This window comes from Mustela nivalis (genome assembly GCF_964662115.1).
Source record: "Mustela nivalis genome assembly, chromosome: 15".
Taxonomy (NCBI): domain Eukaryota; kingdom Metazoa; phylum Chordata; class Mammalia; order Carnivora; family Mustelidae; genus Mustela; species Mustela nivalis.
The window spans coordinates 20,076,720-20,102,144 of record NC_139034.1 but is presented as its reverse complement, the minus strand read 5'-3'; the positions used below and the strand labels follow the sequence as shown (position 1 = coordinate 20,102,144).

Sequence of the window (25,425 nt, the reverse complement as noted above, 5' to 3'; positions counted from 1 at the left end):
AACTTGTACATTTTGAGTAGAGTATCAATTATCAAATATTCATACATACAAATTTTGCCTTTCCTTTGACCTAGCTTGCTATAGTATTCTTTATCACTTCTCTTCTTAAAAAACAAAAACAAATCAAAACACTACTTTCCTATTAAAATACATCATGTATTTCTGTAGTATTATGGAGGCAATCATTAACATTAATAATAAAATGCCAACATACATGCCTAAAAGTTGCCTTCAGTTGCAGAATCTATATGCTGCTTACAAGAGACTAGCTTTAGATGTAAAAACATGCAGAGAACAGAAGTGTCATTCTATTCGACCTTTCTTAACAGTATTGTTTGCTTTGATAAATGGCCATTTGGTCTCAGAACTTCAGACAGATAGCCAGGCACTATCTTTGAAAACTTGGTATACCCTATGCCCCACATCCAATCTATTACCAGATACTTTCACTTTTACTTCCAAGGTATGTCTAATTTATCTTCCTCTTCAACCTCCACTGCCACCACACCTTTGTGCTAAGCAATAGCATCACTTACCTAAAGAGCAACAGCCTCCAATTGGTTTATACAGATTCCCTCATTGCCCTCTTTAATCTATTCCCTCATTATACCCAAAATGCTCTTGTAAAATTATAAGCAGATTATGATACTTACAGTAGACAAAATAGTGAACACTCCCCTTAAAGATGTCCATGCCCTAACTCTCATAACCTATGACTGTCACCTTATACAGCAAGAAAGACATTAAATGGAAGGGCTTTGCAAAGGGAAGACCATCCTGGATAATCCAGGTGGGCTCAATCTAATCTGATGAGTCCACAGAGGAAGAAAACCCTTCCTCGCTGTGCTCAGAGGAGGATGTCACTACAGAAAAACAGTCTAAAAGATACATTGTTCCAGGTTTTAAGGATGGAGGGAGAAGCAAGAAAGCCAGGGGTCAAGGATTATGGGTGGTCTCTAGAAGCTAAAAGGTGAAGAAAATGGATTCTTCTCAACAGCCTCCAGAGAGGCATGCAGTATTGGGGAAGCCTTGATTTCAGCCTGGCCAAATCCGTATTAGACTTAAAATGAAGATTTTATTTATTTGTCAGAGAAACAGAGCACAAGCAGGGAGAGCAGCAGGAAGAGGGAGAAGCGGGCTCCCCACTGAGCAAGAAACCTGATAGGGGACTCGATTCCAGGACCCTGGGACCATGATCTGAGCCTTAAGGCAGATACTTGACTGACCGAGCCACCCAGATGTCCCTGAACTCATCTTTTTGTTGCTGGTTTAAATGTCTCTTCTGTGAAAAGTCATCCCCAACCCACAAATCAAATTTGGTTTCTTATTTTGTAGTTTCTTATAACAGTCGGTAATTTTATTCATAGAATGCAGCAACTTGCAATTATATGTTTAAGTGTGTGGTTTCTATAAATGTATCTACCTTGCAAGAATATTAGTTTCATAAAGACATGGACTCTTTGTTCATTATTATATATTCCCAGCAACTAGGATGTAATAGGAAATCATTCATTTATTCAACAAATATATAATAAAGGAATCATAAAGAAAGAAAGAGTAAATTAGACATGGAAGAAAAGGAAGAAAGAGGAGGGAGAGGCTTTTGTTGGTACATATATTAATACCAAAACCAGACACTTATTTCAAAAAGTTGATGTAAAACTAAGAAATATTTGCTAGGAATACCTGTGCATGATTTTTACCTATAAATAAATACAATATATATTATGCAACATCAGTACCAATAAAAGCTCTATAAGTATTATGATGATGGTGTTTTAGAGTACTTAGAAATTATAATGCATCCACATAATGGATTACAATGGATACATTAAAAATGATTTCAAAAGCAAGAGAAAATAAATTTGTAATACTGAAAAAGTCTGCAGTTGATATGAATGTAATAATTTACTTAATAAATATTAACTTTATTTCTAAACATACAATAAAAACTTAATGGTAAATATATTTCTATACAAATTATTGGCATAACCTTAATTGTTTCCTTAAGATACAATTCTAAATGTAAAATTACTAGCATAAGGGTTATAAATATTTTTATGCTATGTAAAGAGCACATCTTTGCATTCTAACCCTTCAGAATTTTGTCCAAATTACAAATTATTTTATTACACACACACACACACACACACACACACACAGAGGGGAGGAAGATGGGCAGACAGAATCTCCAGCAGGGTAGTCTAATGTGGAGCTCTACTTCACGACCTTGATATGATGACCTGAGCCAGAAACCAAGAGTTGGATGTTTAACTGACTGAGCCACACAGGATCAAAGTATATTCTTCCTTCAATATAAATTTGGTTATTAGATTTAAATATATTTTCCTTATCTGTACTATACAATGATTTTCTTCTGTTAACTGTTTTGATGCTTTCTACATGTTTCCCTTAGCGTGATACATTCTTTTAATTGATCTTTAAGAGCTTTCTCTTCATTAAGGCTATTAACTTTCATCACATACATATAAAAGTTCTCTTGTTAGCATTTGTTTTAAATTTGGTTGATATTTTCAGACATGGAAATATATAAAACTTTGATTTAGTCATATCTTCTACTTGAAACTTTAGTTTTTGATGTTACAATTTAAAATACCTTTTTATACAAATATTGACTTTAATTGTCATGAATTACGGTCAGTTTCATTTTTACCTTTAAATTTAATGCACGTGAAGTAGATCTGGCATAATAGATAAGGATATAAATGAACTTTTTCAAATGGTTGCCCACTTGGTAAACTAGATACCATTTGCCAAATGATACTTCCATTTGACTAGAAAAGTTGCATTTATAATATGCTATATAACATATACAGTACTATATACTAATATATAGGATACTATATGTAATATACTAGAAGAAACATTCATACAAATTCCAGCTTATTTAGAGACCAATCATGCCATATGCCTCTTCTTATTTTTTTTTAATTTTTATTTTTTATAAACATATATTTTTATCCCCAGGGGTACAGATTCTTTTAACAGTACTATATTATTTTAACTATTTTATTTACAGTGTTAATTCTTTTCCCTAATAACAAATTGTTAGATGAAAACCAACATACTTATTTTTAAGTTCACCTAAGTATTAACTTTATTCTTATTAAACCTAAATTGAAATGATTAACAGAAAGCTTCTACAGCTTCTAGATTAAGTTATCAATAAAAGTTTCTTGTCCCTATTTTTAAAAAGTTTGATAATAAAATACATTTTATGGCTATCATAAAATACATTTTATTTTTAAAAAACTGGTTAGCTTTCTCACTGGCTTACTCATTTACTAACAAATATTTGATATATTAAGTTCTAAGCACCATGCTAGGTCTCAGGGACTATGCTCTTGAAGTACATATTCAATAAGCAACTAAACAAATACATAAATTGTGTCAGTGCAAAAAAGGAAATGAAGATGTAGTGGTAGAGAACAGGCTGGTCATGTGGAGGAAGCTACTCAGCTACAGAAATCAGGGAAGACCTCTGTGAGGTGGGCGCCTTCAGGGAGACACCTGAAGGATGAAAATGCACCAGTCGTGCAAAAAATAGGGAAGAAAGCAAACTAAAAACCAGAAACAAAATACAAAGATCAAGAGGCAGGACAGTACTTGTAATTATTAAGGAATGGAGAAGTCTATGTGATATTTTTACTCTAAATGCTACCAAAAAATTAAAAAAAAAAAAAACCAATATCACTTACATTTTAAAACAAATTTTAGCAAAATTGCAATAAATCAAATAAAGATCAGTAAAAAAAGAGGTAACTACTTTGGAAGCAATTGTATAATCCAGGTAAATTAGAACTAAAGTAGTATGCCACTGTAAGACATTTTAATTTTGTTCTCTAAATTATAAGAAGCCTTTAGAAACTTTTAGAAAGAAACACTGCTTTATTATATTTGTTATATTGTATATTATAAAATATTTATTATAAGAATGTATAATATTAAATATAAAGTATGTTTCATTATTTTATTATATACACTAGTGTTACTTTTTACTGTCATCAGTTACAGACTAAATGACTAAAGAAAAGAAAGCCAAAGAGGAAACTATGGCAATGCTAAAGAGATGAGACTTTGAACTGAGGGACTATCAAAGATTTAAAAAAAAAAAAGAGAGAGAGAGGCCCGAGAGCTAGTTAAGAACTTTCCAAAAAGCTCAATAATGAGCTGAAAGGAGAAAGTAAAATGTGAAGGAGTTGAAGAGTATTCCAAATCAGTGCTTCTCAAACTATCTGTGAAAATTCACCTTTTTAAAAATCCATCACTGACTGACATTCTGAAAATGAATTTAAAATAATTTTAAAAATTAAGTACACAAAACAAAAACCCAAATGTTTTTATTTGACTCTCTAGAAAAAATAAATTTCAATTTGATCAGAACAAAGATAACATTGGGAAAAGAAAATAATTATAAAACTGTTCATCATGCTGTTCACTGAAAGTATGTGTATAGGTGACCAATATATACAAATGTTATTATACTTGTGACTTTTTCCCATCACAAATCATAAACAAACAAAGTTTTAAGCAGAAGAGTGATTCTCTAAAATACATTCCTATATAAATGTTTTATACAAACACTGGGAATATAAATATTTAAGGCGATAATGTGACAGTGAGAGCTTTTTGCTTGTTAACTTATCTAATTCAAGTTGAACTGGCAATAATGCCACTCATGGGAATAACATATAGCTAAGCTGTTTTGTTTTATTTTAATATCGTGCAGAGTAGAGGAAATAGTTTCACAGAGGTATGTTCATGGAATGAAAACTCAGAAAGCTCGGAATATTCATTTTAAGCTTTTATCCAAAATGAAAATAGAAATGCTGTGTCTTCAAAATTTTCCTCAATGCTCATCAATGCCCAATTCCAGTAACTTATCTTGTACTGTTATAATCAAATACAAATTATATTTCAATGAAAGCAATGAATTCCAGTTTCGTGAATCTCTTACATATGAATTTTCTTCTGGTGGAAAATTAAACATAAAACATTCTATCAAATACATAAAATGTCAGGAGATAAATTTTCAAGGATGATAAAAATCAAAATCATCCTTACAGTTCTTTATAATTATATTAAATAATAATTTTTAAGTAATAAAAAGTCATAAATCACTCTAAGATTCTAACTTTTTGTCCTTTGAGCTTTTCTGCTACTAAAAAAACATGTTGCAATCATTCCCCATTTATAACTACTGAATTCATTAAAAATATTTTACAGGTCTGACCAAGAACCAGTTCTACTAGTCTTTAAAGAACGAAATCAAACTGGATTCTTACTCAGTAAGAGTAAACACCAAGAGTTGACTCTTGTTCCAATATCATCAACAAGATTTTTTGCCTTTCAATACCCATCACACCATAGAACACCGTACCAGTTATTTATAATCATCTTCCACATTACTACACAGGAAAGAAAATAGCAAATTCACCACAACAGTCTTAAAGTAATTCAAAATTTTATTATGCCAGTAAGAACACTGTGCAGTTGAGCTAATGTTGTTTTCACAAGATTTCCTTGATAAAGAAAGAAGTACATTGATATTCTGATACAGGCTCCTTAATCTGGGTAACTATTCTAGAATATTTTCCAGGCACTACAGCTAAGTCTTTGGAACACCTCTACACACACGCACACAAAACCCTCCAGATTTTTAATCTAATCTAATTCTTCTTAGTTCATAGCTAGATGTTTGTACGCAATAAAGCTGAAAAGAATTTTTCCTTTATTTCATCATGATGTTCAAATGTTGCACATTTATTGAAAAAAAAATCTGTGCCTTCACCAAGATGTAACAGAAAATAGTTCACTGCTTTATGTGTTCTATAAATTGGTCTTCCATATCATTAGCCAATATAGAGAAAACACTGAACTAGGGTATCATCTGGAGTGCAGGGTCCTCTTTAAACTCATTCAAGTTACTGGAGGAATTCCGTTCTTTGTTGCTGTGGGCTAAGTCCCCCCACTTACTTGCTGACTGCCAGCCACGTAGTGCTCTCAAGCTCCTACAAGGTGATTTTAGGTCTCTGAACTGCAGTCACCTTCATCTCAGCAACAAAGGACTTACTTCAAGTCAAATCACTTTCACACTCTCAGTCTCTCTGACTTCCTTTTCCATAACCAGTAAGAGAAAACGCTCTGCCTTTATGGTCTTACGTTATTAGGTCATGGATATGGACAATCAGTTTCTCTTAAAACTTTAAACTTTCTAAACTTAAAACTTTCTAAAGCAACTGTGCCATGTAATACAACATAGTCACAGGAGTAAGATATTCCCAGGAATCATGCAGGGTGTGTACACGGGAACATCTTGGGTGGGATGGCACAGGGAGAGCAGATTTCAGCTTACTACAATCCTCTGTTTTGCAGAGAATAATCCTATGTCAACCTTACCCAGAGACATCATATCAGCTATTTTATTTTTTATCTCTATAAACTCCAACTGATTCTTTTTAAAAAAAAATTCCTTTTTTGTTCCCTCATTACATTCACTATTTCTTTTAAACTGAAAAACATTTTAAACATACTTATAATAGCTGTTTTAATGTTCTTATCTGGCAAGTCTGCCATCTGTCATTTCTGAATCTGTTTCTATTGAAGTATTTTTTCCCCTTGCTTATATATCACATTTTCCTGATTCTTCTCATGTTTAATAATTTTTTTTATTGAATGTTTAACATTGAATTTTATGTTGTTTGTTGAAAAACTTTATGTAGTCCTTTAAAGAGAGGTAGAACTTTGCTCTGACAGAAAGTAAAGTAACTTAGAGATCAATTTAATATTTTCAAGGCTTGTTTTTAAGTTTTTTTTTTCTTGTGAGTCTACAGCAGCCTTCTTTTCAGAGCTATTTTAGTCCCACTACTAAGGTGTGACTCTTCTTCAATCTCTAGTAAATGCCACCACTGTGAATATTCTTAAAAATATAATTAAATATCCTTAATTTGCAGATGATACTTAAAGAAATGTAAAGAAATACAAATATAAAAACTGTATTTTGCTTTCAAGAGCCAAATGTAAATACAACATATCATATCTCCATGAAACCTGAAGTGAATACTTGTTTATAAACAATTACATTATGGATATTTATTGTAGAACAATTAATGAAATACAAATACCCAAACAGGTCAGGAGATGAGGTCAATATTACCTTTGTAAAATGAGTGGGCAAAGCTCTGCTCAGGAATTAACTTGGCAAGGAATCCATGGTTCAAACTTGGATGAGGGATAGATGGTATGACCACAACTGTAGAGAAAATCATGGAATCAAATTTGAGCCAGCATGTAACAACCTGCAACATGGTCCACTGGAGATCCATGACAACTCTGTATTATTGCAACATGCAAACAGTACTAGCAATAAAGACTGCATCTCTGGGGAAAGGAAAGAGGCTATGTATTAAGAGAAAGGAGAAATCAGACACTTGTTAAGTAGAGTCATTTTAGCAACATACAGGAAGACATACACATACAAAATCAGAACTGGAAGGCTGACTACAGTATTGCTTGTTTTATACATATAAAGCTGATACGAATGCATTAAAAATGAAGCAAAAGTTGATTAACATAATAGAGTCTTAGTGTTTTAAGTGGTGTTTTAAGACATAAACTGGAATGGTAGGATAATGTTTAATTTGAAGAATAAAGTTAAAAGTATACTATGATGAAGTAACATCATGTTTATGTGTTCAAAGTAAATACTGCATGCAACAATAAAGTATTATAGTTAAAACATAATCCATATTTCCACAAAAGCAAGGTAAAGGAGATATGATATGCTCAGGGAAAACAAGATGCAGAGATTTGACCACTAATTTCTACTCACTTTTTAAAATATCCATTTTACTTATATATCATATGCATTTATTTAGGAAAGACAATTTCAGCTACAAATTTGTCCAGTGGCATATGAAATAACCACTAGGTTACCAAGGATACATTGCAAAAAACCAAGAAACAATCTTGATATAAACACATGGCAGGAAATGCAACTGATAGAAGGCACCCTGTGATATTAAAATACTAGCTACCAGAAAATATAATTATTTTCAAGCAGAGTAGGCAAAGCTGATAATGCAAGAACTCCCACAACATGAACACCTTCTCTAAATAAGAGAGATAATATGATCCAAGATGGTTCATTGTTGTCTTTAAGTCTTTAGTTTTATTTAAAGGAACTTTGGTATAAAGTTTAGAATGTATGTTGGCTTATTATGAATCTCTGACAGAATATTTAGATATTTAAATAACTATAAACAACAAAAGAAATACAGAGAAAGAGAGAGAGAGAGAGAGAATAAGCCAGCAAGAAAGTAGCTATCTTTAAACTTGGCAGTAACAATTTATATTTTGGCTTATTCTTGGTCTTGAACTACTGTATAAGAATCTCCTACTTTCATGTTCATAATAGTTAAAAAGTAGTATATTTAAAATGTATCAGTTATTTGCATCTTAAATAGTAAATGATTTGTATTAATATATGGAAAACACTAAAACCCAAACAGCACTGATAAAATGAGAATATAGCAAATATCGTAGAAATTCACACATTTTTGTGGAATTAAAGAGTATTAAATTGGCATTTACATACCACCTACTTATAAATACTTAAGGTGATCATCAGTAGGACTAGTTTAAAACTGGGTTTAAAAATAAAACGAAAAGGAGATGAATGATGATAAAAATTCAAATAACTAAGAAAAAAATAGTACCTGTACTTGTTGGCGAATTTATTTCTTGTCTGATGTTTCTACCTTGTTGGCTTCCAGTTCTTGCAGTCTCTCGCTGGGGTTCTAATATGTCACGGTACTTGGAAACCATCAGAACCGAAATGAAGTAAACAACAGCTAGAGCTAAGAACTGTGCCTGCTTGCTATCATCCTGTGTAAAATAAAAAGGCAGTTCTGACATTCAAATTTTTAAAGTTATCAGTGTACAAGAAACTACTATTTCATTTTCTTTATGGAGGCAAAACATGACATTTAACTTTTACTAAAACTTTTAAGTATACATTGTTATTTAATTAGTATCTTATAGGTATAAATATAAAATTCCAGAAATATATCATGAGTCACAGATTGAAATTTAATTTCAAAAAATGAGAACCTTAAAATTTTGCTGAATAGGCCACAAAATTTTATTCTTTGTTCTTGTTACCATCACTGTCTGTTACGTCCATAACAATAAAGTAGGTATTTTTATAAAATATACAGAAAGCAGAAGGCTGAAAGAATAATATCTGGATAAAAATCAATAGTTCCAAATGTTATAATTTTAAAAATGAATAGAATAAAATTATAATTGAGATACATATACAATTCTATCATATTACTACCTTAAAATACTGTACAAGTACAAAATAGGGGAAATAAACAATGGGGGAACAGAAAACATAAACTTTAAACAAGCTCAACAGGAGCTGGAAGTGTGATATGGCAGCTTAAGAAATGCTAATCCAACTTCTGACTACTTAAATAGATAAAAATAAGTGACAGGCCCACACTGGGAAAATGACCTCTAAACACTGCCAATATTTGAGACTTTGAACTTCAAAAGCTCATGACAAAATGGGAGTTTTTCCAGTGCAACAAATTGGTAAAATGTATGAAAACAACTGGTGAAGTTAGGATACAGAGAGAATAGTTTCAAAAAAGCAGAATGCAGGGGCACTTGGGTGGCTCAGCTGGTTGAACGTCTGACTCTTAATTTCAGCTCAGTCATGGTCTCAGAGTCTTGGACTCCACCCTCACAAGGGAGTCTACCTGAGATTCTCTTTGGCCCTCTTCCTTTGCCCCCGCCCACACCCCTTCTCTTTCTTTTTCTAATAAATCTTAACAAAAAAATAAAAGAAAGAAATAAAGAAAAGAAAAGAAAAGCAGACTGCAGTCTAGTAGAAAAAATAACTCTCTAAGTAAGCTTTGTAAACTATAAAGAGTTGTATGCAACCTTGAAAGCCTAGATAACTATATCATAAGGGAAAAATTGATAAAGAAGCAAACTTATAACCTCTAATACTACTTTGAAACTAGCCTGGATCGAAGGCATCAAATGTAAATGGTTATAATACCCTTTTTCTAAGCTAGGTAAAGGTAGATCCTTCAAACCAGAACTGCAAGTCATTACTGTGTCCCCCAGATAACAGATAAAAAATAGTATGATATGAATATGGAAAGCGAATATGCATTAAAGTGTAGCAACTCCATTAAAGGCACTTTATATTTTTACTTCATTTAGTAAAATGCAAACAAGATTCAGAATGTATGTGCCTTTTGTCTTTTGTCAGAAAAGAAAGCAAACAAGAAATATATAGTAATAATTTAATACTGTGAAATGGTATTAGTACAGAAAAATACCAAAACAGATTAAATTTGTTCTAAAATATTATAAATTTAGTATTTCATATTCTGAGGGTGACAGCTTTCCTACAGTTTCTTATAAAGTGTTTGAAATGCATACTCTGTTCACTATAATGCTGATGGGATAAATATACAGAGAAGGGACAAAATAAAATACTTAAATTATTTAATATAAAGGAAAATGAGGTGCAATCCTATCGACAAAGATACTGACCAGGAATAAATTCAAACACAGCTCAAACTGTGATAGACTGTGATATTCTACAACATTTACATTTCTACCACTGGAAACTCAGGCAATTAAAAAGCATGTTTGGAATGAATGCATGTTAACTACAAAGCTGCCGAGTTGCAAACAACAGATATTGTGAAGTGTCCTAGCCAAGCTAAAATCTCCCATATGTATGACATGAAAACAGCTGAGTTTTCTTTTCAAATCCAGATCTGCAAACCAATTGTGCTGCTTATTCCCAGCTCTTTCTTTAAAAATGAAGTACAACATCTGGAGGACTAAATTTTTATACTAATTAATTGCTTGCCTATATATTTTATTATTATGAAGACATAAACTCTTATGTTTCTCCCATCTGCTAAAGAAATGGGTCCCTCCACTATTCAATCTTGAATCAATAATATAATTAACTCTTAAATCCTTTAAAAATTTTAAAGCTTCGGGCTCCTGGGTGGCTCAGTGGATTAAAGCCTCTTTTTTTCTTTTTTAAGATTTTATTTATTTATTTGACAGAAATCACAAGCAGGCAGAGAGGCAGGCAGAGAGAGAGAGGGAGAAGCAGGCTTCCCGCTGAGCAGAGAGCCTGATGTGGGGCTCGATCCCAGAACCCTGGGACCATGACCTGAGCCAAAGGCAGAGCTTTAACCCACTGAGCCACCTAGGAGTTCCAATAAATAAAATCTTTAAAAAAAATTTTTTTAAACTTCAACTAGGATGTTAAAAACTTTTTTTTCAAATTTTAAGGGTTAAAATTATTTCAGTTTATATAATTTTGTATTTAAGGGACCACAAGTATAGAAGAATAATGTATTTGCTTTCAAATTTTAGTTTACTGGGGAAACACTGAAAACAATGTTGATTTTTATTTTATTTTATTTAACAATGATGATAAGTCTAATTTTATTTCTTATACCTAACAAATTTTGCCATGTAAAGCTTTGGCCTAGATTTAAACAGTTCATGTGAGTTTAAGTCAGCAAATGTCTTCAAAACAGAAAATAAACAAAAGCAAGATATATAGTCATTTATTACATATTATAGGCATGTATATAAAATGTACACATATTTTTCCTTAAAAACTTAATTTTTGATCTCATTTGTTTGTAAAATCAAGGCAATTAAAAATGACTGATGATTCACAAAATTTTCAAAAGCCAAGTAGAATTCTTAGCATGATATCTGCAATTGACTCTAAAATATATCAACTGTCAAAAGCCAACAGGTGATGGGAGGAGTGCACTCATTGTGCACTCTACTAGGTGCTGTAGAGAAGTGTTGGATCACTATATTGTACACCTGAAACTAATATTAAACTAAGAATCTAAACAAAAACTTAATAAATAAATAAATAATAAATAAACAAAAGTGAAAAAGGTATTTCAGAATCTATGAAATATGGTGGTAAAAAAAAGAATACTTTGGAAAGGTCTACCTTAAAGTTCTCACTGTGACCTCATACTACCTGGGTGATCTTAACATTTCTGAGTCTTAAGTTTCTCTTAACTCTTAAATGGAAGCTTATGATAATACATGTTAATTGTCTAAAACACATTATAAACTCAAGGAACACAAGTTATATTACCTTAATGGTATTTGGAAGGTACCTCTGGGAACACTTAATTCCCATCCTTCAGGAAGAAAGCTAGGCACCATTGCTGAGTTATCCAACATATTTAACATCCAGAAGTCTTAGAAAATATTATCATAATCCACCATAATAACCAATGCAGAATTCACTAACAATTTAAACATAATGTTACACTTAACATAAACCCTTCTATGTTAGATCTGAGTGTGCCTCTTGGAGATGAGGATATGCTCCATGTTTTAATCATTCTTCATTTGAAAAACATTCTTTCTACAGCATATTGTTTCAGGATGAATAGTTATAATTTCTAAATGATAGACCTGTTAGTGATTTTTTTTTTCCAAGTCTGGATGAGAGTCCAGATTGTTGTAAGACTCTCACATCATGATTTTTATACTGTCATGCATTTTATTTCCATTTTTAAAAAGTTACTTTATTATTTATTAATTACAAAAGAAATATGGGTTTACAGCAGAACTTTTGAAAACACAAAAAAGTAAAAAGACTAAGGGACAAAATAAAAATTGTTTACCTGGAGATAATCATTAGTAGCACTTGGTATAATTTTTCTAGTCTTTTTTTTTTTTTTAAGATTTCATTCATTCATGACAGAGAGAGAGGGAGAGAGGGAGAGAGGGAACACAAGCACAGAGATGCTGCAGAGGGAGAAGCAGGATCTCTGCAGAACAGGGAGCCTGATATGGGACTCAATCCCAGGACACTGGGATCATGACCTGAGCTGAAGGCAGATGCTTAACAACTGAGCCACTCAGGCGCCCCTCTAGTCTTCTATTTTTAAAGGCACACATGTACATGTATATACACTCAACATAAAAATGTAGTATTTGTGTAATATAAGTAACTTTTGTGTACTGATGCTTTCCCTTAAAATATATCATGACCATTTCTCTATGCCACAAAATTTCCCTCGCAAATACTGTTTTATGGCTGCATAGTGTCCCACACAAGGAATAGACTATGATCTACTAAGCTGAAACTCTGTGAGATATTTGCAACATTGCCAACCTTTCTGTAGCATCTTTGATGAGCCCATGAAGTCAAATTACTTCTGGGTAGAACCAAAAGGTCATAGGACATCTCACAGGGTGTCAATATTTGTAAGAGTTTTAACACATAATGCTAACTAACTATTTAGAAAGTTTATCCAATTTAAACATCTACCAGTGCTATATAACAGAACATGTTTCAATGCACCCTTGCAATGCTGGGTATTATTATTTAAAATTTTTTATTTATCTAATACTAAAAATATCTCACTTATTTTAATTTGCATTCCTTTGACTATTAGTAATCCTGACTTCATCATTTATTTGTTACCTTATCTTTTATAGTTTATGCCCACTATCTAATTTTCTGTTGGTATGTTTATAATTTTTCTAGTAATTTATAAGAACAGATACATATTAAAGAGAGTGAAAATTTTTTGTTGCATCTACTTACCATGCAGTATTATGCTGTGTGACTTACATATGCTTTAGCTACTTCCTAAAGTACAAAGTACTCATCCAATTTATTGTTAAATATAAATTTAAAATACAGACTTTCTTACTCTTGATCTCAGGTTCATGAATTCAAGCCCCATATTGGGCATGGAACATACTTAAAATAATTAAATAAACTTTCTTCTGTTTCATAAATCATCAATTAAAATAAGAAAAACAGAATGCAAAGTAGCTGGAAAATAATAACTATGTTAAGGAGTAATGTCAATATTGAATCTGCTGCGAAATACTATATACATCTCTACATGATTTGTGAAAAGTCCAATCTTATCTTCACTTGAATAAGTGATCATATAGCTGGGTGTTCCAAGAAACTATTTCCATAAGCTATCTTTTCCTTAAGCTTTACAAATCTACTTTTGTAACTCAAATTCTCATAAATACCTATTATTTTTAAAATGTAGATCTTCTTTCAAAAGTAAATTGCTGCCCCTCAAAAAAGTAATTGCCTTTCACCTTAGTGAATTATTCCCTTTCATCCATACTACAAGGCACATTGATAATAACAAAATAGTACCTAGAAATGGAGCAAGGAATTCAAAAGAAAAAATGTAGGTGATTCAACACAAAGTGAATCATAATTTTTCAAGGTTATCCCTAGTCTTAGTATACACAGAACTAAATCAAAATTTCACATCATCTAAAAAAAAATGAGATCTATCAATGAGCTTTCAGAGAAAGCAAAAACTCAATCATTCTACAATCAGAAGTATGTTCTAAACCTCTAATTCCTGACATTAGGACATTTAGTTGTAATTTCAGCTTTCTTTTTTTTTTTTAAAGATTTTATTTATTTATTTGAGAGATAGAAATCACAAGTAGGCAGAGAGGCAGGAAGAGAGAGAGGAGGAAGCAGACTCCCTGCTGAGCAGAGAGCCTGTTGCGAGGCTCGATCCTAGGACCCTGCGTTCATGACCTGAGCTGAAGGCAGAGGTTTTAACCCACTGAGCCACCCAGGCTCCCCTGTAATTTCAGCTTTCTTATAAAATTTAAATTATTTTACACAAATGACAGTGGAAGATTTTTTCCCTGGGAAATCAAGCAGGTATAACTTACCACATCCCGAAAAACGACGGCACGAAGACGATTAATATCAACATCCTGAAGAAGTCTATCAGGATCTTTAATAGGAGAAAGGTTACCTGGAACACTTTCTAATGGGGTCTTAAAAAAGAAAGAGAATTGTTAAAAAGAAAATAGCATAATGCAGAAAGGAGAGTAATTTCTAGTATCTTCAGGTATTTCATGAGCCACGGTCTTTACCTCCCTATCACTGAGTAACATTTATTGACAATAGCATTCTATTACAAGACACTTTTTCTGTTCTCCTCTCTACTCTTGTCACAGTTTCACTTACTTGTAGGGTTCTTGTTTTTCAACACCACAGCTACCACAACAGACTCAGAAAAGTAGACTGAGGTGGAAAAGAGACGGATCTTGGACTTCTGAGAGTTTGAGCTTAAACTCTGCTGTGTAGCCTTGGACTTGTTACTAAAATTTTCTGAGCCTCACTTTTCCAATATCTACTTAATAGATCTCTTTGAGTCACTTGATTCATTTATCCATCATGCCTTTACAACATATGAGATTACTATATTATACTACATGAGATTTTATACATATAAATATGTTATATCTATGAAAAGCTAAAAACGGCAAACAAAAATCAAGCTTTAATATTAAAGCTGAAAAACATAAAAGATCATAACCACCAAAAATCCTTTTTAAAGCTGAAGATACAAAAACTGACAAATTTTAAGTAATGTATCACACAGCAAACTGGTCAAAGAGCCAGGCTCCCTGAAATTCAGTCTAGTACTTCATTACTTATACAATATTTTAAGAATTGTTCGGATTAAATTAGGTCATATAGAGTTCCAAATACAATTCCTGCAAACAGAGTAACTTGTTACCCTAATAAAAATAAATAAGCTTCCTTTTAAATCTTCTACACACTTCAATTATGATATTTCACTCTTAATAAGATGTTTGATTCCTCTGCAGCACAGGATAGTGAAAAGAACATGGCTAAGTTATTTGGTTTCCATTATAATTCCAAAACTTACCAGCCATATGACTTTAGGTGAGATATTAACCTCTCTGGACATCAGCTATATGATTTAAATGATAAGTTAATAATAATATTTATCACAAGATGATTAAAGAAAATAACACATTGTTTACAGCAGAGATGAAAAGAACACATTTTACAGCTTAGATGAAGAAATATATGAATACTTTAACTTATATGTATCATTTTACATTTTATAAAGTGTTTTTACAACCATAATTGAATTTAGGGTAAAGCTTATATTATTACTCCTTTTTACAAAGTATAGAAAGTGGGGCCCAATGAAGATGTATGACTCTTACAAGTCTACATGGATTAGTATTACATCAAAATTATCCATGGTTTACTTACTAAAGTCACATAAAAATGCATAAACACAGGGAGATAAAAGAAAACCCTCATTTGCTAGGTCCACTGACTCCCTTTCTTGAAATGTGTTTTCTTACAAAGTCCACTTTTCCTCTAATATTTCTGTATCTATCACTTATTAACCATTTCTTGTTGCCAAGGTTCTTTCTAAAGAGATAGTGGCTAGCTCAACTAAATTACCACAAAATTCCTTCATGTTGGACTTTCTCTCCATGTTCTGTAATCATAAAAATAGTTGGTTTGACAGTGTTGAAAAGTTCCCTATTATCTAGTGAATTAGCTACAGATTCCTTTAAGATCAAAGTTCTCAAAAATACTAATTTATTTATTCATTTCATGAGTATATAGACCCAATAGAGGAAAATTAGTATTAATTGAAAGTTCACTGTGTGTCAGGAATTAACTAAGAACTTTAATTACTGTTTTTCATTTAGTTCATATAAACGCCTTGTAAATTAATATTTGCATCCATTTTAAAGACTAGAAAACTGAGGCACAGGAGACTAAGGAATTTGTTTCGGGTCACAAAACTAGTTATGGGGTAGAGCCAGCATAAAAATTCAGACTTCTTTGATTCTAGAGTTAGTGCTCTCTTAACAAAGTACTGCCAGTGCTGTACATACATGCTCTGGAATTCCAAAGATGTGGAAGATATGCACATGCCCTCAAGTAACTTACAATCTACTACGCCTACACATAACATGAGGCATTCTTGCTGAAGTGTTCATATTTCATTTTCTAAGCAATGGAGAACCCTTTGGAGACTTGTTAACAATAAAATATGGTCTGATTATTGTAGAAATGTTTTCTGATAGACGTGAAAAAGAGGCTACAATATAGATATATTAAATATGTGGTTGTTCTGTTTGAAAGTTACAGAAGTTTGAAGCCATAGAAATATTTAAATGAATTAAACTTATATTTCTTGTCTTCGCTTACTGAGCAGAAAAAACGTTTCTCAGTATCAAACATCTAATTACAAGTGTAGTGTGTGATATGATACACACACAGTTTTATGAAAATATCAAATAGAGGAAACCTTAGATTGAGGTGGTTATAAGGCTATCTGAAAACATTTTCCCAAAAAGTAGCACTTAAGCTGAAGCCAAGAGCTGAATGAAATTTAACTGGATGAAAAGTAAAGATGGACCCTTCAAGTAAAGGGAAAGTATGAAAAAGTCTGAAGGCAAAAAAAAAAAACCAAAACCCAAAACAAACAAAAAAAAAACCTCTGATGAACTAAATAAAGTCTATCATGTGACTAAAATGGCAAAAACAATGGGAAAGGGAATAGAAGTTGCAGTTGGAGAAGTAAGCCAGCATCAGTCATGGAGGACCATAAAAGTCATGTTAAAAAAGTCATGATAAAACTCTGGATGTGATGTAAAAGGTTAATTAAACTTGTGATAAAGAGCTAATTTAAAATGAGAATTACTGGTATATTCCAAAATAGACTATTCACTCATTTCCTGGGCATTCAATATATGTGTTTAATATTATGGGAGTATCCATCACCAAAAACATAACCACTTAAAAAGCATAATCCACATATTGAGCTCTGTGAAAATACATTTAACTATGAAAAATAGTAATAACTAAGAACTTTCAGAACTATGTACACTGATATCCTTATAAAAAACCCTATGAAGTAGAAATTATTAGTACCTTCATTTAATAAAGAATGCAAGTCTCAGAGAGGTTAAATAATCTTGGTAACACAATTATGAAGAAGAAAAGCCAGCATCGAAGAAGCCTACAGTTGTCCAATTACCAAATGTTTGCTCTTTCATTACAAATACCATGTTACTTTTCTCTCATACTTAAACAAATTTTAGAGTACATGATATTTAACATAGAAAATGCTTTATTACCTTTGAAGCTGCTGTGGCGGTCACACTTTGGGGAACTTCCTGAGGTTTACTACTGCCGTGGGAAGATTTGCTCCCCCTGTCTCTCTGTCTCTGCCGACATTCTAAACAGTTTCTCACAGCAACACAACAAACTATTTAAAAACCAAAAGCATATTATTAATATAAATGCTTGACTCTGACATGTTGAAAAGAGTTGCTAACTTTTTTTTCTTTCTTTCCATTTTCTCCATTCATTATTCCTAGATAAAATATTTTTTAAATTATGAAATACAGTAATGAAAAGTACATTTAAAACATGTGTAGTTAAAAAACAAAAACAAAAACAACATACCCATACACTACCAATCAATCGTAGGAACAGAATATTAATGAAGCTCCCACTATATGCCTTCCTTATTCTATCTCCCTCCATCATTTAAAATTCTGAATTTCACAGATAAACAAACATTTTTTGAAACTTCATATTCACATTTGATAAACTGTTTTGATTGGTAAGACTTCTTTAGTAGCATGACTACTTGGTGACTCTACGGAGCACAGCTCCCTATTTCAGGAAGTGACAGAACACCACCATGCAGTCCATCTCACAAGTTCCAACCCACCTTTCTGCATGATGGGAAAGTCGACAGCCTTGTCAATAAGCATTCCATACATATAAGTTTTTCACTTATTTACTTATTTTAAGGAGTCCTATTCATATAGTAATAAACCATTACAAGTTCTGGAATCTGACCACCTGAATTTTACTCTTGGCTCTGACCCTTATGAGCTGTGTGATCTTGGGCCAGCAGCTTAAGCTACGTGTGCCTCAGTTTCCTCATAAGTAAAATGAATATAAACATAGTAACCTCCTTACGGGACTGCTGTGGGGATTTATGGAATTGATATTTTTATAAAGTGCTTAGAACAGTAGACAGCACATATTGATATATTATTGCTTCATTATTATTCACTTATAAAACTTTCCTGTAGATGACTAAAAAGCAAATCAGCTAGGAAATATTGGGATAAAAATGAAATTACTTTGAAATATATTCAGAAATAAAAGCTCAGAATAACCAAATAAATGCTAGTTTTAAGATACTGAGGTATTTTAAACATTTCTCTGTTTCAGAGTTCACTGTCAGCTATTGTTAATTATCAAAGGATATGTCCATACTGGCCACAGTAAATTACCCCACACCTACTGGTTGTCAGAGAGATCTCAATGTGATCAGTCTCTCCATTATAGTGAGTATGAAGTGATTCCACTTAACCTGCCCGACTTTAAAAAATGCAAAAGAAAACAAGTAGGTTTCATTCCATCATTCTTAAAGCAAGTTATTATTCCTACCTTGGATCAGAACAATTTATCTGAAACTATACATGTGTAGATTCGTATATAATTTTAAAAGTTATGTTTAAAAAGAGTACACATCAGAAATGTCCTTCCTATTTAATGCCTTACTTTCTTGTGTCATACTCCTGCTCCAAGGCTAGGATAAAAACAATTGCTTTCTGGTCCCTTATAAAGTCTAAGTAGTATACAAAAATTTCTCCTTTAAGAAAGGTAGGCTATAGAAGAATGGATGTAAAGAGATGGATTAAATTTACTAAGAGTTTTCAGTGCTAGTTTTTCTTTGTGACACGGGATCGTAAATGAACAGTATAAGTATAGTAATGTTTGTTAGTGTTAACTGCTTACTCTGAGAAACAGTGACACTGGCATAGTCAGCTTTATCCTTTGGCATTCTGTGTATAAAAACTATGTCACTGGTCTTCTGACATATTTGTGGGTCAGGACAACTATCAACTACGGTACACTACATTAGTACCAAAACAGGAGTCCTAAGTGGATTTACATTAAAATCATGTCAATGAAAAAATGTTATAGCACTTTTGATTTTGAAACAATTCAATATATATTTGACTTCATCTCAAATTATAATCCATTAAAGATGATCCATTTCATGAAATCTCCAATGTGATGATGCCACAATATTTTTAAGTTAGTAACTGTCAAGAATTACAAGGTAATCTCTTAATCATTAACTTGTTTCATCAATAATTTACACACCAAAGAACATCAAAAACTAATTGTAGGTAATTATTTAATATGCACCATTATTCTTAACAAACTTACCTAGCCTCAGGCACTGTCTCATTAAACCTCCAGAAGACATGTTTTTTTCAGCTTCAATCTCACTAAAATTTAGAGAGCTGGCAAATACAAGTACATCAACCATTGCCATCAATCGGCTGAGGAAAGTTACTGCTGTCTCAGCTGACATGCCTTGTGTCACTTCAATATTTTCCAATTCCGTCTTTAAAAAAGTAGAAGATTTAAGTCTTGCTTAAAATTTGGAAATATAATACATACACATACAAGCTATATGTAAACAGCAATTCAGCATATCTAGTATATTTTCTAAACAAAATAAATTATAAGCTAATTCTACATATCAAAAGAGCTGGTTGTCAAATTTAACCAGTTTACCTATGAATTATCCTTGAAAAAAGGAAAAGTCCATTTTTAAGATGAAGGTTAAAATTTAAATGTTATCATTTGTAAAAGCTATATTCCAAACTTAAGGTCATTTCACAAAAACATCTAGGAATAATGATATAGCTTTATTTGTACTACTTTTGTCTTATTTTATTAATAAAGAGATAAAATTGATACTTTGCTAAAATCTTCACTCTCATTTATTAAAAGACATGCTTTAAATTCTCTTTAGTATAAATGCATGATGAGTAATAGTAAAGATATATGGCACTTCCAATCAGCATCAAAATGAGATGACTGTCAAATGAGAATACATAATTTCTTACCCATTTCAGAATAAACTAAGCCACTAGGTATCTCATACATACAATAATACTAGGGTAAAAATAACCAAGATCATTAAATTCCTCTAAAGATATTAATTTGTGACCTTTAAGATACTAGCAACCAGAAGAATCAGTAACAATTTAGTTAGGTACAACTATACTTTCACTAAAGTATTGTTCATGATAAAATATAATTTCTTGCTTTCAAAGGAAATATTAGAAACTATTTCTGGGGATGTGTAACTTTGTATTTTATAAGCAACAGCAACATTTCTTATTTTAATTTTCATTCTGTATTATACAACATTTTGATTATTTTCATTCATTATAACTAGGCCTCATTTTCTCAATGCCACAAGGAGCAGAGAAAATTAAGAAGTGCTTTATAAATAAAAAATACTACTGCTTAAATTTTCTGAAAATCGGCACACTAGCCATATTGATTAATCTTATTTCTTCACCCAATGATAAATTCAACTATAAGATAAGCATATATTATAGGTATCGATTCCTATTTAATGTTCCATTTTGATATTGTTTATGCCCATCATTCTATCTAAACATATTACTGGCTCCCATTAAAATGGAAATGTCAGCAGAAAACACTGACTGAAAAACAACAACAACAAAACACTTCTTAAAACACTTCTTGAGCACAAGATGGGTAATAAAAATGATAGGTGACTACTGCAAGCACTATATAATAACTAAACTCAATTTTAAATGGAGTATAAAATGTAACAACCTTTCTTCCTTCTATTTAACAGCAAATAGTGTTAAAACCATTCTCTCTAAAATGAGCTTGAAAACAGACAAAAACCTGTTTTCAACTGTTGATTTATATTATGCCGATTCAGTATCCATGGTCTAACGAAGTAATTCGTTACTTGGATTTCTTAACTACAGATTCCTTATTTCCTAGCACCTCATTGATATACAGCATTATTTCATAGCACAAATTAAAAATCTGTGATGACAACACAATAGTTTATATTAAAAAGCAAAAAAAAAAAAAATACACAAGAACTTTTATATCTCAGTTAATAAAAGTGTCTCATAATGGACTGGAAGATCTGGCCATTGCTTAGGTGTATCAAATATTCTCAACAATTTTTCAAAAATACTAGAATTCTAGAATATCTGTAGATGTATTCTCAAAGAAATTAATTGTTTTGAATTACTCAAATTATAAGATTTATTAGTTATCACTTTATTAGTTAACAGACTTATTTTCATGTCTTTTGTGGTCTACTAGGTCTAACCTTCAAAATATGCTTTCATTTTTAAAATGACTGAATTATAGCAGAAATTACTAACAAAATTATTAATCAGCCATGTAATTAGTCAAACTGTTATTTTTGACTAAACAAAATAAAATTTTAAAATAAAAATCATTCTTAACACAAAAACCAAAAAGGGAGTTCTTAATTAATTCCATATAAAAGTAATTTATATTTTTATGAAGTATTATATAAACATTATAACATATATTTAACAATAAAGATCATTCACATAAGATTATTATTAAATCTTAAAATAATATACATCCCATCCAATTTCCTTTCATTGGAATCAATTAACATCTGGCTGTATGTATGACTGAAATTTGTTTTCATTATATTACAATAGTTTAGTCTAAAGGTTATTGTGAATAAGATAATAATTCATCAATGCATTGAGAGAAAAATCTTTTTAATGAATATTTTAAATATACCAAAGATATGTCTATAGATGGTATGGAAACTCAAAATATAACCAAGTCAAAAATTTTATAAATAAGCAAAAATAAAACTTAAAACTGAAAACCTGAAAATTACTTAAGTAATAATACTAACCTTAGAACCCTGGACATGCATTAGACAAAACAGACAACAGATCAAAAAAGTACAAGAAAAGGAAATTATTAAAAATTAAATGAAAATACAATGTAAAATTGAAACACAAAATAATATATTTAAAATTTTTATTTAATTATTTTATTAGAAGCCAAGTTCTTAGAAGAGGTATTCCTTTTATAAATTACATATGATTAAGATTAAATATCAAATATTTAGACTAATGTTTATTTTTTTTCATTAGGGTAACTCTGCCCAAATAATATATATACACACATACATACATATATATGTATGTATGTGTGTATATATTTCATACACTAGAAATTATGCATATTCTACTTTATAAAATAAATATATATTCCTAGCAGATGCCTAAGGAAACATTTTAATAAAAAACTGGTAAGATTTCTCTGTAAAAGCCCTAACTCAGTACTGGTTTGAGCAGAAATGACTTAAGGAAATAAACTCTTTATACCAAACTTCCAGAATTTTCATTTAGGAATCACATTATAATTTGTTTTCTAAAATATCTGGAATCAAAGAATAAAATAAAATACTGTAGTGATTATAACTTAAAAAACATTTTTCTTTGCTAGAATAGAACTTACTGATACACTAATCAGGCTTGCATGTGAACTAAGCTAATTACATATATTTACACTAAATTTCAGAGTCTCAACTAAGAATTATGTTTAATATATTCAGAAGCTTGGCTAGAACTAAATTTCACAATAAAAGTCATCAATTTTCCTACTCTGATTTTTAACAACAAATATAAGTGAGTGTAAATTTCAAAAAAAAAAAACACACACACCATTTTCTTGGTACACTGTATAGGAAAATACATAAAAGCCTCCTCAGAATACTACAGTATGTTCAGTAGTATGAGACAAAGGAAAAATTAATTTTTCCAAGTCCATTAACTCCACATTCTGATAATGGTAAGGAAATATAAACTAAAATTAAGACTTTATCATCATTTTTGACAGAAAATATTGCTCTTCTTTCATGATTATGAAACTATGAGGAAAGCCAGACATATCAGTCACTACTATTTTTCTTAACAGACAAATGAAACCATACCTGACCCTGAATTAAATTATAAACAAACTGTTTTGGATGGTTGACCAAAATGATCAACTTAAAATCACAAAGTGATTATGCAATTTGTAGCTGGATCCATGTTCTTTGCCTCTCTTCATTTTTTTTTTTCTACAACTCCTGCTTTCACTAAAGACCAACTTATATAATATATAGAGAATAAAAGAAAGGGTTCAACTGACTAGTCATAGAAATACTAACTCTAAAAAATCAACAACAACAAAAATAATTCCTCTTTCCAAAACCAAAGATTGATCCAACTGAATACTAAGAAGTTTAAATTTTTTCCCTGGGTACTAAAGTTAAAACCATTGTTCTAATTTATAGAAATTATTTTGTAATTTATTTTCTATGCCACATAAGACTTTAAATAGTCCAGGCAAAGCTAAAATTCCAAAAAGCCCTGCCTCTTCAATGAATATTAAGTTAAAGGTGTTCACTAATTGCATGTGTATACATTTTTCCTTAAAGTGTCCACTGAAATGTTACTTACAATAATCTAAACTTTTCTTTTTTTTTAGTTTATTTATTTATTTTTTAAATAATTTTTAAAATATTTTAATAAACATATAATATATTATTAGCCCCAAGGTTACAGGTCTGTGAATTGCCAGGTTTACATACTTTACAGCACTCACCATAGCACATATCCTCCCCAATATCCATAATCCCACCACCTTCTCCCAACCCCTCCTCCCCTCAGCAACCCTCAGTTTGTTTTGTGAGATTAAGAGTCTCTTATGATTTGTCTCCCTCCTGATCCCACCTTGTTTCATTTATTCTTTTCCTACCACAAACCGCCCACGTTGCATCTCCACTTCCTCGTATCAGGGAGAACATATGATAGTTGTCTACTAATCTAAACTTTTCTTGCATGACAATACTACAACAGCAATACACAAATGTTACTCCTAATGGGAATTAGTATATTCATATGAGATCTCAGAGCAGAAAACAGACCACCACTATGCCAATCCCACTGGGATTGCAGACAAAAAGACTGTACCATGTAAATCTTTGCCATCAAAATAAATCACCCATTATAAATAAATTTGCCTCAAATATCCTATTTTAGAATTCTGAATATGGCAGATTATTTTATAAATGGGAAAATTACTCTATCATGACACAGTTCTGAATAAACAGTTTCAAAAAGAACTAAATGAAGGAAACATCAAGAGCCTCTTCTCCATCTAATGAGCTTTACAGATTACTTATCCTAATTTTCACAAACTCCCTGTTAAATAAGCATAATTAATACCTTTTCATAATGAAGAAATTGTGAGGTCCTATCTAGTAAGTGGTAGAACCCAGATTAAAATACAGATTTATATTGTGCCAAAATCCATATACTTTAATATTGAATCCTAACTCCAAAAAGATTATGTCTGAATCTGACTGGTGATGGGAAACATGTTTGTTTTGATGAAAATGAGATTTCCATACTTATCTGTGATCTATTACTTATACTGAGAAATGGGAAGGACATATTCCTAAGTCGAGCTTTGTATCATAATTTTTTTCAACAGAGAACTATAAAGAAAACCTAGCATTACCCTGTTTATGTGAACTGCTTATGATGTATGTGGGGAAAAAAAATTGTGTATTTTGGGGGGGGATCCATTTCTGTGTTTTTGTT

General features: G+C 31.4%; 1 protein-coding gene across 6 annotated transcripts in view; it reads right to left on the bottom strand.

The window, feature by feature from the left end:
• The window catches only part of NBEA (neurobeachin), a 667,546-nt gene that overhangs the window by 418,620 nt on the left and 223,501 nt on the right, over positions 1–25,425 (bottom strand). For 5 of the 6 annotated variants that reach the window (XM_082700384.1, XM_082700385.1, XM_082700381.1 and 2 more), the window contains 5 exons: positions 20,159–20,339; positions 18,037–18,167; positions 14,782–14,889; positions 8,739–8,907; positions 7,178–7,273 (listed from right to left, as the gene is read on the bottom strand). In XM_082700384.1, the coding sequence (XP_082556510.1) occupies positions 7,178–7,273; positions 8,739–8,907; positions 14,782–14,889; positions 18,037–18,167; positions 20,159–20,339 (685 nt within the window). The remainder of the gene's footprint in view (positions 1–7,177; positions 7,274–8,738; positions 8,908–14,781; positions 14,890–18,036; positions 18,168–20,158; positions 20,340–25,425) is intronic. The other variant, XM_082700386.1, reaches the window with a different exon arrangement.